The 15,236-nt window shown below is 60.4% G+C and overlaps 1 protein-coding gene across 22 annotated transcripts in view; it reads left to right on the top strand.

The window, feature by feature from the left end:
* CBFA2T3 (CBFA2/RUNX1 partner transcriptional co-repressor 3) overlaps positions 1-8,860 on the top strand; it is a 110,316-nt gene extending 101,456 nt beyond the window's left edge. For 15 of the 22 annotated variants that reach the window (XM_077986705.1, XM_001090215.5, XM_002802592.4 and 12 more), the window contains 5 exons: positions 795-880; positions 2,429-2,627; positions 3,094-3,162; positions 4,365-4,555; positions 6,558-8,860. In XM_077986705.1, the coding sequence (XP_077842831.1) occupies positions 795-880; positions 2,429-2,627; positions 3,094-3,162; positions 4,365-4,555; positions 6,558-6,857 (845 nt within the window). In that variant the 3' untranslated portion in view covers positions 6,858-8,860. Of the gene's footprint in view, positions 1-794; positions 881-2,428; positions 2,683-3,027; positions 3,163-4,364; positions 4,624-6,528 lie in introns of those variants that run through there. The other 7 variants (XM_077986717.1, XM_077986716.1, XM_077986720.1 and 4 more) reach the window with 5 other exon arrangements.
* Positions 8,861-15,236: the final 6,376 nt, after the last annotated feature.

Here is a 15,236-nt window from a genome sequence, read left to right as displayed (position 1 = left end):
CACTGCTGCGCGTCACTCACATCTTAGTTTCTGGTGACCTGTGGGAGTGGCCCCTGCAGCTTCAGTCCTGGAGCCTGTCAAAAGGGAAAACCTTAGACATGCTGCATCGAACAGAGTTTAACTAAGCGAAGAACAACCCCCGAATAGGACAGGCCTCAGAGCCAGCGCGCTCCGAGAGCCCTGGCCTGGGCACGGCTGGTGGTGTTCACAGGCAGAGACGGGAGGCGGGTGCCGAGGCGGCGTGGTTGCATGTTGCTTGGCGTGGCCTCATCTGAGTTGTGGGCGCCTGTGGGTGACCGCAGAGGGCTGCTGTGAATGACTCAGACCAGCTCCTCCCAGCGAGGTTACCCGTTGGTTCACGGGCTAAGGCAGGTCCAGGTCATGGTGTGACTTGGCACTGAGACATCCTCAGGCCACGCTTAGTCTAACAAGGCCTTCCCAGACAGTGGCTGAGGACAGCGCTCCAGCTCCAGCCAGCCTCGGTCCACACCCCACCTCCACCGCTGTTAACCAGGCTTAGTTTCCTCAGGTGCAGAACCGGACTGAGACTGGACCCTCCCTTGGAGGCGTGTGCCGGGTTACAGGGGAAGGCAGTCGGCCCAGAGGCCCAGGCAGCTCAGTAACCCAGGCATCCTCCACGTTCACCAAGTCAACCAGCCCTTCCGTTACCCTGTCCATAGTCCCCAGTGGGCATAGCCCATGGGTGGGGCCTGGGAGCAGAGGGCAGGGTCTGGGAGAATAGGGCAGAGCCTGGCTGTGGGCAGGACCTAAGCATGCACCTCCCCCATCCACAGTGGTGCCTGGGTCCCGGCAGGAAGAAGTGATCGACCACAAGCTCACAGAGCGTGAGTGGGCAGAAGAGTGGAAGCACCTCAACAACGTGAGTGTCCACAGCCACGCCCACACAGCCACGCCCATGCACACAGCCATGCCCGCACACAGCCATGCCCACACAACCATGCACAGCCACGCCCACACAACCACAGCCACACAGCCACAGCCACACCCACGTGCACGGCCACACACATGCACACAAATACAGCCACACACATGCACACCACACCCATGCTGCCACACCCAACCACACAGCCACACTCATGCAAACAGCCACACCCACACACAGCCACGCCCATGCACACAGCCACACCCATGTACAGAGCCACACCCACACGCACAGCCACACCCACCCACACAGCCACACTCATGCACACAGCCACACCCACACACAACCACACCCACATACACAGCCACACCCATGCACACAGCCACACCCACACACTGCCACACACCCCCACAGCCATGCCCACAACCACGCCCATGCACACAGCCACACCCACACACAGCCACACCCATGCACACAGCCACACCCACACACAGCCACGCCCATGCACACAGCCACACCCACACACAGCCACACCCAGGCAAGCCACACACAGCCATGCCCATGCAGAGCCACACCCCAAAGCCATGCCCACCCACACAGCCACACCCACAGATAGCCACACCCATGCACACAGCCACACACACACAGAGCCACACACACAACCACACCCACATACAGTCACAACCACGCACACAACCACATGCATACATAGCTACACCCACACACAGCCATACCTGCATGGCTACACCCATATATAAACATGGCCATGGCTCTGCCCCATGGGGCCTGGGGCTGCTAGAGACAGCGGGACTGTGTGGGTGCCCCTGAGCTCAGTGCCTGCCTGTGTGGCCTGCCCCGTCCCTGCCCAGCTGCTGTGTCCTTCACCTGAGCCCCCCTCCCCCACTGTCGGCACAGGCTGGTGCAAGGCATCACGAGAGGCACGGGGAGGAGGATTCCTAAAACCATCATGGCGGGCCTTGCCTTCCCTCCACTTACTTTCTGCTCACTGGCTTGTCCCAGAGTCTATCCTGAGTCTTACAAGAAGTGTGGGGGGAAAGCAGTGCTGAGGCCTCTTTGAGGCAGGACATGTCTGGGGACGGTCCTGGAACTGGGCTCGTGAGAACCCACCCCCACATCCCGCAGCACGTCCAAGGAGGGGCCGCCGGGCGCGGGGCCACAACCCCTCCCAGCACTGTTGTCAGCCTCATCCCTCACCCTCGTCCTTTTTGGAAGGAGAGTCCAGGCAGAAAGCCAGGTCCCTGAGGCAGAGCCGCCCGAGTGGGTTAAAAAGGAGAATCGTAAACTCCTGTGTGCGTCTAAGCATGTGTCCTGTGCAGGCGCCCCGCAGTCCCAGGCGAGGGACCCATTGTTCCGAGCGGTAGAGGTGGGCCCTCCCTCACCCCCTTGCCCTCGTGGGCGGTGGGCTGGTCGGGCACCCATCCTGTCCAGGGCTCTGGCCGAGTGGGCAGCACAGGGAGTGTCCAGTGCGCCCGGGTCCCTCTGAGGTGCTGATGCGCCCCGCCCCACCCATCCACCCGCCCTCAGCTCCTGAACTGCATCATGGACATGGTGGAGAAGACACGGCGCTCGCTCACGGTGCTGCGCAGGTGCCAGGAGGCCGACCGCGAGGAGCTCAACCACTGGGCACGGCGCTGCAGCGACACGGAGGACACAAAGAAGGGCCCCAGTCCCGCCACGGCCCGGCCCCGCAGCAGCTCCGCCGGCCCTGAAGGGTCTCAGCCAGGTGTGCGGCGGGTGGGTGGGGAGGGGGCAGACACCGGGGAGCTGTCAGGCAGGCAGTGCAATGAAACGCCAGGCAAACAGTTTCACTTGAGAGGGAGGCACCTTTTTCACTTTGTACACAAACACTGCCTGGTGTCCCAGGAGCCTGGAGCGCAGGGCGTCCGGGGGGCCGGAGGCTGAGCTGGGAGGCCCTGAGGGTCTCTGCTCCTCCACCTCGGTGATGAATACTGAAACCAGGAGAGGCCCAGGACGCTCACGGCTCCCAGCCGAGTCCAAGGTCCACAGCTCCAGTGCCCCCCATGCCCGGGCACTGCCCTGGGTGCCTGGCGACTGAGCCAGAGCTTGTCCAGGGGTACCTGGGCCCTCCCCCAGGGACGCGCACACTCGTGCCCTGTGCTCAGGGCCCAGCCAGGGTGGGGAGAGGCAGCCGTGTGGCCCATCCTGTGTGACGCTGGCCCCCGTTTCAGACGTGCCCCGGGAGTTCCTGCCAAGGACCCTCACCGGCTACATGCCCGAGGACATCTGGAGGAAGGCTGGTGAGTGGGGGCCGCCAGGCGAGCGGTGCTGTGGGAGGCCAGGGCCCCAGATGCCCCTCAGCAGCTCAGCTATGAGGAGCTTCTGTCTCCATCTGGGGGCTCAAGTTGTGGGGCTTTATGCATTCCGCTGTGTGGCTCACAGAGGGGCCAGAGTAGATTTACACTCAGGGCAGGACAGCTGCTACCTGCGCCTACCAGGAAACGGACCGGTGGCCGCCCAGCAGAATAAAGTGGGTGCCAGCCCTGCATACCCAGGAGGGCACGCAAAAGCGCACACTCGGAGCCTGGGCACGTCAGGCACGCGGGGCCAGAGTCTGGGCAGAACAGACTCAGAACATGGGCAGACGTGGAGCTGGGCGCTGGGCAAGGCTGTGGGGACATTTGCTTATGCTGTGGGGACCAGACTTGGGGGAGGGGCTGGGGCAGAGCTAGATCTGTGGGTAGCGAGAGGGGTTAGGGTTGGGGTTGGGGCTGGGGTTGGGGCTGGGGTTGGGGTTAGGCAGTGGTACCAGGGTCTCCAGCTGGTCTTAGGGTCTCTTTCAGTGGTGGAGTTGAAACCTGGCCTGTCCAGCTGGGCGGGCGGTTCTCCCTGGAGCTGCTCTGAGCCTGCCCCAGCTTAGCACAGATCAGGATCAAACAATGGGGTCAGGGAGCGTGGTCTTCCGAGGCCAGCTAGGTTAAAGGATGGCAAGTGCAGTGAGGATAACAGAGCTGGGTCTGGGGTGACAGCACAGAGCCCTGGAGGAGGGGGCTTCCTGGGCTGCGTCTGGTGGGGCCAGAGGTGAAGGCGGAACGACACAGTTGTCCGAGTGCCTCAGGTACGGTTCCTGGAGCAGCAGCAGCAGCTCCCCCGGCACGCATTAGGAATGCAGGTTCCGGGTGCGCCCCTGGCTGACCAGACCCTGGGGTGGGCCTCGCCGTTGCCCTGCAGGGGTGCAGCGCCTGGGGAGCAAGCTTTGAAAAGCTCCCCACGTGCTGGCCGCATGACCCAGCTTTGCACACACATGCCTGGGATACCTGCGTTTATTTGCATGCACTTGTCTGCACAGGCGTGAGGGCCATCAACGTGTGCCTGTGTGTGCACAGATGCTACGTGTGTTCAGCTGCACACAGCCCTTGTCCCCAGGTTGTGGGCATAGGAAGTCCAGAGACCCGTCTGGGATGGCCCGTGTGACCGCCAGCCCTGCCCGTGTCCTTTGCAGAAGAGGCCGTGAACGAGGTGAAGCGGCAGGCCATGTCGGAGCTACAGAAAGCCGTGTCGGACGCGGAGCGCAAAGCGCACGAGCTCATCTCCACGGAGCGTGCCAAGATGGAGCGGGCCCTGGCCGAGGCGAAGCGGCAGGCCTCCGAGGACGCCCTGACGGTCGTCAACCAGCAGGAGGACTCCAGCGAGGTAGGGCCACCCGGCCACGCTGATGCCCTTCCCCTGCCTCGGCTCCCGTGTGGTCCCACGCCACCCGCGTGAGGATTCTGAGCCTCCACATGGCATCAGCACAGTTATCACGGGCGTCCTGCAGCAGGCACACCGTCCCTGACCACGCTGTGCTTATCAACACACAGATTCCACATGGTTTGGTGAGACGTCCTATGGGTGTCCCCGTTCTGTCGATCCAGAAACTGAGGGCTCAAGAAGTTTGGCAGCTTGTCTGAGGTCACGGCCTTGGGAAGTGGTGGGGCCAGGACTCACGCCCAGGTTGGCTGATGCTGAGTTGGAGTTTCACTCTTGTTGCCCAGGCTGGAGTGCAGTGGCGCGATCTTGGCTCATTACAACCTCCGCCTCCCGGGTTCAAGCGATTCTCCTGCCTCAGCCTCCTGAGTAGCTGGGATTACAGGCACCCGCCACCACACCTGGCTAATTTTTGTATTTTTAGTAGAGACAGGGTTTTGCCATGTTGGCCAGGCTGGTCTTGAACTCCTGACCTCAGATGATCCACCCGCCTCGGCCTCCCAAAGTGCTGGGATGACAGGCGTAAGCCACCGTGCCTGGCCTGAAACCCCTGTTCTTTAGCCTGTGAGAGCAGGAGGATCCAGGAGAGCTGCGAGGGCCCCAGGTGGTGTCCGAGGTGCCCAGCTCCCTCCTGGTGCACGGGGCAGGCCTGAGAGTTACCCTGCTTGTGCCTGTGCACCTGGGAGGCAGGTGGGGGCAGGGACCCTCTGCGACCCTTTTCTGCCTTGTCCACAAAGAGGGGACAGGGAGAGACCCTTCCCAGGGGAGCCCCAGGACTGTCCCTTGAGACAGGGCAGATCTCTGTCCAAAGCCCCTGTGTGCATCTGTGCCTGGGCCAGCCCCGGGGTGGGAGAAGATGGAGCCCCATCGATGCAGGGGTCTCTGCACCAGCCCTTTCTACACATGCTCTCGGCTGGGGAGAAGCTAGAACACCACGGGCAAAACTCTCACAGAGCGCAAAACTCTCACAGAGCTGGCACTTGAGTGGGCACAGAGAAGGAAACACCAAAAGCAGAAGCGAGGAATGTGGGCAGAAGTGAGGCGGGCAGGCCGTTTCGGGGGGCGGAAGTGTGTGGGGAGTGGGGCCGTGGAGGCCTCATGGCAGGTGACACCTGAGCAGAGGCCGGGAGGGATTAAGCTGGCCACCAGGCATCGGGGGCGCAGGCCCAGCGGAGGGACCGGCAGGGGCCAGGGTCTGGAGTGGGGACCGTTCCTGGCAGTGCCCAGTCCGCAGGAAGGGCTGCTGCTGCTGTGGCAGTGAGGGGAGGTGGGGTAGGAGGTGGGGTGGGAGGTGGCACCAGAGGCTTTGGAGGCCAAAGAGGGACCTGGGCTTCTCCCCTGGGGCAGGTTGGGCTTCCCACCCCACAGCTCAGCTGTCTCTATGAGAGATCCAGCCCAGCCCCAAGAAGAAACATGCTTAGGCTTTGTGTGGCATCCGTGACCCCCTCTGCCCACAGGGATGCCTGGGGCACAACTCACCCTACAGGAAGGGAGCAGAACCCACCACAGGGTGGGGGCAGAGGTGGGGGGGTGCAGCAGAGGCGGGGGATGGGGCAGAGGTGGGGTGGGAGACGGGTGGGGGGGATGCAGCAGAGGCAGATGGTGAGATCTCAGTGGCCTCAATTATGCTGGGGCCATGCCCTTCGGTTTTGGAGCCTGGTGAGCTCAGGAGGGCTTCCCGGGGAGGAGGCAGGGGTCATCGTTCAGTTAGCACAGCACAAACCTGTCTGGGTGAGCTGGAGTGTGAGGCACAGTAGTAGGACGCTGTCCCCCAAAATGGCCCAGTGAGCAGCTGTATCTGGGGAACGGCCCGAGGGCTGTGGGGCTTTAGAGTTTCTCTCTTCTCACCTGTTGATGACGTGCTGGGTCTGAGTGGCTTGGCTGGAGCATGTGTTGGGGATTCGGGTGACCGGACCCAGCCCTGACTGGCCCCTCTGCCCCCACCCAGAGCTGCTGGAACTGTGGACGGAAAGCCAGTGAAACGTGCAGCGGCTGCAACGCGGCACGCTACTGCGGGTCCTTCTGCCAGCATCGGGACTGGGAGAAGCACCACCACGTGTGTGGCCAGAGCCTGCAGGGCCCTGTGGCCGTGGTGGCCGACCCGGTGCCTGGACCGCCCGAAGCCGCCCACGGCCTGGGCCCCTCCCTGCCTGTGGGTGCTGCCAGCCCCAGCGAAGCCGGCTCTGCGGGGCCTTCTCGCCCCGGCTCCCCCAGCCCGCCTGGCCCGCTGGACGCCGTGCCCCGCTGACCCCACCAGCCCCCGGCCTGCTGGATACAGCACCGTGCCAACCCCACCCAGCTCCAGGCCTGCCGGATGCTGTGGCCTCTGACGCCCGGCCGGCCAGACGCTGTGCCCCGCCTGGCCTGGGGAAGCCGACCAATTAGAGTCACTGCTGCTACTGCCCCTCTCCAAAAGAAGACACAGAACCAACAAAACCGCATTCAATGCACCTGCCTCAGCTACCTAATGATTCTGCGCGGAGACCTCTTGACAACCTCTCTTCAAGCATCCTCAGAAGCCTCAATGAGCTTTAGACAGCAGAGCGGATGCCGCGGGCGCGGCACCTCTGCCCACCTCTCTCTCTTTTCCTCCCTCTCTGTCTCTCCCTCTCTGTCTTCTCTATCCTCTCTCTCTCTCTATGACTATCACACACTTTCTCTTCAATGAAAAAATCTAATTGGTGGCTTATATTTTCAGCAAAGAATTTTGGGGGGTTTTGTTTGTTGGCAAAAGAGCTACTCAGAAATGGACAAAGAAAACTCTGGGGGTTCTCCCCCTCCTGATTAAAAAGGGAGAAAGAAAACTGTGATTTTATAGCCGGAGATCTGAACCCAGCTGTGCCCCTCCCCCAGGGGCGTGAGGCTGATTGGTGAAGACGGGAGGAAGGATTTCAATTTCTGACTCAAGAAGCATTTTTGGTTTCAGATTTTTTTTTTCCTGTAATGTTAAACTCTTTGGCTTTAAGTAAAAATCCAAAAAGTTTTTTTAAAAAAGCAAAGGAAGCATACTTGTGAACTACCTTGCTAGCTAGCCAGCCAAGGATACCGGACACACCTCTGCTCCAAAGGAAATCCAAAAAAGCAAACACAAGAAATCAAAATCCAAAATTTGTCACTGCCAAAGTATGTTTTTCACTGTTTTACTTGCCCTTGGGTTTGTTTGGATGTGGGTCTTTTTCTCTTCTGTCCTGGTTTTGTTTGTGGGTGTCGGGATATTGGGGTGCAGAGGGTTGGTGCCCAGTGGGTCTTTTTCTCATCTGTCCTGGTTTTGTTTGTGGGTGTCGGGATATTGGGGTGCAGAGGGTTGGTGCCCAGTGAGAAACGAGTTTTGTTCCCTTCCGCGTAGGCGTTGGTGCGTCCGCCGCGTGTGCGCGGTCTGTGTGCCGTCGCCGCGGCCTGCGTCTCCATGTGTGTAGGGAAGGACACGCCGTCTGTCCTCACGCCCCCTGTGACTTTTCATACTTTGTTTTTCCACTTGTGGAAAAAAGTGCTAAAGTTTTCTTCCCAGAGAGAGCATAATTCCGAAACAAAACTGTGACAATCTTTTGGGTTGATTCTCGACTGCTTTTCAAGCACGCGGAGCCAGCAGGGCTCCCTGAAACACGGCTTCTCAGCCAGCCCGTCCTCCTCTACCTCTCTCCTCTCCACGCCCTCCAACCTCTCTCGGCCCCATCGCCCCAACCCCAGCGTCTCACTGCAGCTACTCCCCTTTCTTCCAAACTTTTGCAGAAAAACAAAACAAAAAAACTACAAACAAAAGCAGCCCTTTACGTCCTCCCCAGGAAAGACCCTGACCATGTACATAACCCTGGTGCTCCTGCCCTGCCACCCCTCAGATGCGTTTGCCTCTGGCCCTGGGGTGTGTCTCGGTGACATTTTCTATCAGATATGCTCCCTCCCACCTTCCAGCCCTGCCCATCCTCCCTCCATTCCTCTCAGCTCCCTCCGCGATTTCAAGAAGGAAATAAAGGGATAAAGAAATTCATGCTTGCACTGAGTGCAAGGACAGACAACAGCAGGCGCGGCCCACGGCCTGGCATCTGTGTGCGTGGCTATCAGGAGTTCCAGGAACTCAGTGCAATACCGGAGTGACCCAGCTACTGAAGCGGCCGTGAACAGCCCACGAGAGGCCCGAAGCCGAGAGTGTACGTTAATGTGAATGTATATAGTCTTTGCAGAGGTCCAAATAATATTCATGATGGTAATAAAGAAGAGATGTTTGCCAAATAAAAAAGAAAAAGTTAAGAGAAACGTGGGAGTTTGCGAAGTGTAGGAAACAGATTTTCAAAGGAGTCTGAACTGTGGCCCTGAGGGGAGGAGCGGTTTACCTGCTGGTGGTTCCTCACGGTGGTAAAAGTTCCTTCTCTGAGCATCGTCAGGATGGATCCCATCGGGTCACCCCAGCCAGGTCCTGTCTGGAACCAAGCCTGACAACAGAAACCTCGTTCTGAAAGTCGAGATAGATCAAGTGTGTCCTCCAGACAGTGCCCTGGCCCGAGCACCACCTGCACTCCTCAGTGACAGGCCCAGCAAACTCCCTGAGGTTTGCTTTCGTGGGTTTCAGAGAAGCAAGGACCAGTCTGGGATTTGGGCTCTGTGTTAAAGGGGCAGAAGCCTGGCTCTCCTTCCAGGGCTGCGGTTCTCCAGCTCCGAACCCACACAGCGGCCGTGGCAGTGGACACGCCCGTGCCCTCAAAGGGGACCTGCCTCCCCCGGAGATAGGCGTCCTGGGACTCTTCTCATCTCTTTCCCACTGGGGATCCATCTTGTCCCCACCCACACTGCAGTGCCCTTCCACGTGGGCAGGGCAGTTGGCTGTGGTGATCAAAGGCTCTAGGGAACAGGAAACGGGCACGGGGCTGTGGGGTAAATTGAGTCAGGCCCTCCAAGGCTGTGTGGTCTAAGGCTGTGTGGGTGAACCAGTGGCAAGGGGACCCATGGGCAGCTTCCCTGGCACTGAGCCCCGGGGCAAGGGGACCCATGGGCAGCTTCCCTGGCACCAAGCCCCGGGGCAAGGGGACCCATGAGCAGCTTCCCTGGCACCGAGCCCTGGGGCAAGGGCAAGGGGACCCATGGGCAGCTTCCCTGGCACCGAGCCCTGGGGCAAGGGCAAGGGGACTCATGGGCAGCTTCTCTGGCACTGAGCCCCGGGGCAAGGGGACCCATGGGCAGCTTCCCTGGTTACTCAGGTCCCTGGGGTCAGGACTGGTGGGGAGCGTGAAGGAGACACTAGTTTACTTTGTGGGCGAAAGCCTCCTCTCTTTCCCTCACCTCCCTCAATCCTTCTTTGGGGACACACAGGGACAGCAGCACACTCACCAGCTGGCTGCATCAGTCTGGCCAGCAGCCGCCAGGGGCCAGACTACAAGGCTCAGGGTGGGACAGGCCCTCCCACCCCAGCTCTCAGGACGGGGTCAGCCCTCGAGCCAAGGATGAATGCCATCTGCCCCGCATAGCCCCCCACCATGCACCAAGCCACCCCCGGCACAAGTGCACAAGCTGGCGTGAGGACCTGGCCAGAGATCAGGCAGATGGAGCCCCACGGCCGACAGCCCCATGGAATCAGGACGGCTGGGAAAACTGAGGCCCGGAGACAAGAGGGGGATGTCCTGGGTGCACTGTGTCAGGGACCCCTGGGCAGGTGTTGGCTGAGTCACATGAAGTAAGGCGGCTCCTGCCCAGGGAGGCTCTGGGGCCCACTCCGATGCTTCAGGGGCCCGTCTTTCTGGAGCTCATACGCCCAGGCCCTGGTGGCCAAAGACCTCACGGCAAACCAAGTGGAACCCATAGCTCTGGGGTGGGGACAGGGACAAGTGGCATTTTATGTTGCCCCTTGGTGGCCATGAACACCCGTGCCCATGGTTCCGACCTGCAGTCTGCACCTGCAGGCATCTGCCTCTCTTCTGCCAGGCAGAGGGTGGTCTGGACACAGGGTCTGGGCAGGGGCCACACCTGGACTGGGGAGATTGCCCTGTCTCTGCCCTGTCTCTGCCCCCTGCCCGGCTGCCACCTCCACAAGTTCACAGATCACTGGCCAGAGATGCAGCCTGCCAAGCTGTCCTCCCCCCAGCCACCGTCAAGACAGGACCATGGCACGCCAGACGCTCTTCAGAGCCTCTTCCCCAAACCCCAGACCACCCCCACACACCCCACACGCCCCCCTTGCGTGTCCTGTGGCCACCCACACAGCCGTCCCTCCATCCCACCCCACCCTCTCCACCCACGGACCCAAGGGCACCAGCTGCCCCCTGCTGTGTGCCAGTGACCTCAACTGCTGCCCTAAGGGAACCTGTTGGTGGGCGGCAGCCCCTCCCGTACCCAGCCCAGTCCAGGACTGCTGGAGACACTTCCAGGGGCAGATAAAATTCCGCTACAGGTGCTGTGAGCAGATGGGACCAGCATCTTGCAACAGCTCTGGCCAGTCAGGGCCACCTGGAGCTTGAGGTGGGTGGCCGGGGGCCAGGAGCACACACTGGGTGGCGGCCCGTACACGTGCCTAGGGTCCCCGACCAGGGCGCCAGGGTGAGCACGTTCCCTGGCAGAGCCGCGACGCTGGGGGGTGGGCTGCCCTCTCCCACTCCTTGTTTCCAGGGGTCAGTGCCTGGAGGGGGTGTCCTTAGGAGAGGAGGGTGGCCCCATGCAGCCTCCCCAAGCCCCCAGCACTCTTGGAGCCCCACTCCTCGGGGGGTACTCACAGGTGCCAGGCTCCCATCCCATTTCCTGGCTAAGAGTTGAGTCCTTACCGCCTGAGACTGGGGACTTCTGGGAACAGAACTGCCTGGATGAATTCTGCCAGGAGTGGTGGGTGCTCCCCAGGATCCTCTGCAGTCTCCCTGCCCTGCATCCCCGAGCCCCAGGGGCCCATTTCCTCCTTCACTGCCCTGCAAGCTCCCACACTGAGGGGGCACTCTCTAAAATGGGGCTGGGGCCACAGCCCTGGATGATGAGCGTGCTGGCTGGAGAGGAAGACAGTGAGGAGAGGGGGGAGTCCATGGGGCTGGTCTCTCACAGGTCCACTGGCGCCCGTGCACACTTCAGAGAGAAGGCGAGCGTGCTGCTGACAACCCCTGCTCTGTTTTCCCAAAGTTCTAGGAAACTCCATCTTGGACACTTTCTGTTCTTTATGTTTCAATCCAGCCAAGCCCCGAGTAGCTTCCCAAAGACCCCGAGGAACGGAAAGTCAGTGTCAGTAGCCAGAGTGAAGCCTGCTTTTGAAATACATGAGGCCGGGCGCGGTGGCTCCTGCCTGTAATCCCAGCACTTTGGGAGGCCACGGTGGGCGGATCACAAGGTCAGGAGATTGAGACCATCCTGGCTAACACGGTGAAATCCCGTCTCTACTAAAAATACAAAAATGAGCTGGGCGTGGTGGCGGGTGTCTGTAGTCCCAGCTACTCGGGAGGCTGAGGCAGGAGAATGGTGTGAACCCGGGAGGCGGAGCTTGCAGTGAGTGGAGATCGCGCCACTGCACTCCAGCCTGGGCAACAGAGCGAGACTCTGCCTCAAAAAAAAAAAAAGAAGAAATACATGAATGAGGGCAACAGGCCTCCCTTGTCCCCACCTGGACGGGGCGGGGAGCCCGGCCAGGCCATCTGTCACCTCCCCAACCCCATCTGCCAGGGCCAAGGGGGTCGGGCCAGTGAGGACTGGGCCGGGGCACAGGCACGTGCAGCCTGGTGGGGAGGGGACTCACTCTCTACTTCCTTCTCCTCTTTTTTTGACTCCCCCAAAGGAGCTGGACTGAGTGTTGGGTTGTTTTCCTGTAGTTGTGAGCCCATGCCCTGGGTCTGCAGCCTGTGCAGGGCTGCGAGGTGACCCCCGCCGCCCCGTCTGATTTACTGTGGGTTTGGCCTGTGGACACTGTGAGACGCAGTGGTCCGGTTAGCGCCGTGTCCATGTAATAAAGCGAACGTTCACTGTTGCCTGGCTGTTAGTCTCTGTGGATCCCAGGAGGCTTCGGCTGAGCCTCGTCTCACCTGTGAATTCACTAAATACCTGCTGGGGCTTCTCTGTGCCCTTCAGGGACCGGGCCTCCCCACGCAGCACACACACTGCAGGGACGAACAGGCCAGTGTGTGACGTGGGGCTGGGGCGACGGGGAAGAGGCGGGGCAGGAGCACACGGGCGGGGAGGAGCGGCAGCCTCCAGCCACGAGGGCTCCTGCAGGGCTGGCAACAGCTGAGCCTGCAAAGGGGACATTTGGGGGGTCCCGACAACCTTACCCCTGGGAGATGGTCCTGAGGATTCCAAGACTGGAACCCCTGCCTGAGAAGCCCCACTTCTGACAGTGCTGGGGCTGGGACCATGACACCTCCGACCTCGACGGGGGACACAGGGGACCTCAGGGGACACAGACAAAACAGGAGGCTGGGCGCGGTGGCTCATGTCTGTAATCCCAGCACTTTGGGAGGCTGAGGGGGATGGATCGCCTGAGGTCAGGAGTTCAAGACCAGCCTGGCCAACATGGAGAAACCCCGTCTCTTCTAAAAATACAAAAAATCAGCCGGGCATGGTGGTGGGTGCCTGTAATCCCAGCTACTCGGGAGGCTGAGGCAGGAGAATCACTTGAACTTGGGAGGTGGAGGTTGCAGTGAGCTGAGATCGTGCCACTGCACTCCAGCCCGGGCAACAGTGAGACTCCATCTCAAAAAAAAAAGACATGAGGTCAGGCGCAGTGGCTCACGCCTGTCATTCCAGCACTTTGGGAGGCTGAGATGGGCGAATCACAAGGTCAGGAGATCGAGACCATCCTGGCTAACCTGGTGAAACCCCGTCTCTACTAAAAAATATAAAAAACTAGCCGGGCGAGGTGGCGGCGCCTGTAGTCCCAGCTACTCGGGAGGCTGAGGCAGGAGAATGGCGTAAACCCGGGAGGCGGAGCTTGCAGTGAGCTGAGATCCGGCCACTGCATTCCAGCCCGGGCGACAGAGCGAGACTCTGTCTCAAAAAAAACAAAAGACATGAAAACTGAGGGGACACAGGGGACCTGAGGGTGGACAGCACAGGCAGGGACAGCTCACCCCTCTCAGCCATCCCCATGGGGCCCTCATGTTGGGGCACACGCAGATCCTGTACGGAATAGGAGTTGGGCTGGGCGCTGGTGCCCCTGGGGCCAGGCTGCCACGAATCCTCAGGCCCAGCTCCGGAACAGGGTATATTTGAAGAGTATCACTGGAAAGACCAGTGTCGGAGCCGTCTGTCCCCTGCCAGGCAGCTGGCAGGAGCCCTGGCCGGGCCTGGTGTGTCAGCAGTCTCAGACAGGGTGAGGATGACAAGGTTTTCCACGGCCGGGGCCCGAGCTCAGAGGGGCATGCGTCAGGGCCTGGGCCGAGTCCAGCAGGCTCTGGTCTTGGACAGAACTGGCTGCAGTCCTGCCTCTGACAGGGAGGTGGAGGCACGGGTGCTGGCAGACCCTCCCCCACACAGGCACAGACACACGGGGCGGGGGGCCCTGTCCCAACAGGAGGAGCCCAGGTCGAGGCCACACTCCACCCTCGTCTGGCCAGCCCTGGCCAGCACGCCTGTCCTTAGTGCAGACGTGGGCTCTGCCCCTGAGGAGCTTTGGTTTCTAAGGGGAGAACTGGACAAGTCATCAACACTGGATAGACAGCAGGAAAGACGTGAGGACAGCGGCTCTCGAGGGAGGAGGAGCAGCCTGGCGGGCTTCCTGGAAACGGTGGCACCGTGCACAGGGGGAACAGTGTCCTGGGACCACGCACACGTGTATGGCTGTGCGAAGCCAGGTAGAGGGGAAGCCGGGTCCAGACAAGGCCCATTCCTCCCGACCTCATGAGCCTGCCCCAGAAAATCCTCTGGGTGGTGGACAGATCGGGGGGCAGCATGGTCTTCAGTCAGCCTCTTGGAGGTGTGAAAAGAAAACAAAATTTCAGGCCCTAAAACTCACTAAGCCAAAGAGAAAAGTCAAGCTGGGAGCCGAGTCACACACACCTGCCTCCCATTTTCTTCCTGAATGGACAGCTACGAAGATGAAGGAGCCCGGCCCCCCACAATGCGCTTACACGGAAATTCCCTGTGGGCCCTGAGATCTTGGCTCTGAAACAGTTCTGCTGGATCCCACCCAGACAATGTGATCCCCCAGCTTATCTTCCCAGCTATGGGACAAAGGACAGAGCTAACATCACCCTCCACTCACCGGAGACAAATGTGAACCTGCCGGCTTCCTGTTCCCTGTGGCAGTTCTATCTTCGCTGGAAACGCAGGGTTGCTGAGCGTGGGGCTCTGTAATTCACTCCTCTACCCTCACCTTCCACATTTCTTTTTTTTTTTTTTTTTTTGAGACAGAGTCTTGCTCTGTCGCCCAGGCTGGGGTGCAGTGGCAGGATCTCAGCTCACTGCAAGCTCCACCTCCCGGGTTTACGCCATTCTCCTGCCTCAGCCTCCTGAGTAGCTGGGACTACAGGCGCCCGCCACCTCGCCCGGCTAGTTTTTTGTATTTTTTTTAGTAGAGATGGGGTTTCACCGTGTTAGCCAGGATGGTCTCGATCTCCTGACCTCGTGATCCACCCATCTCGGCCTCCCAAAGTGCTGGGATTACAGGCTTGAGCCACCGCGCCCAGCCACCTTCCACATTTCAAAATGTGCATTTGGTGACTGCCAATCAGAGCAT

The sequence above is a fragment of the Macaca mulatta genome, chromosome 20, assembly GCF_049350105.2.
Source record: "Macaca mulatta isolate MMU2019108-1 chromosome 20, T2T-MMU8v2.0, whole genome shotgun sequence".
Classification (NCBI taxonomy): domain Eukaryota; kingdom Metazoa; phylum Chordata; class Mammalia; order Primates; family Cercopithecidae; genus Macaca; species Macaca mulatta.
The sequence above is the reverse complement of the archived record's forward strand: the minus strand, read 5'-3'. Positions and strand labels throughout refer to the sequence as shown.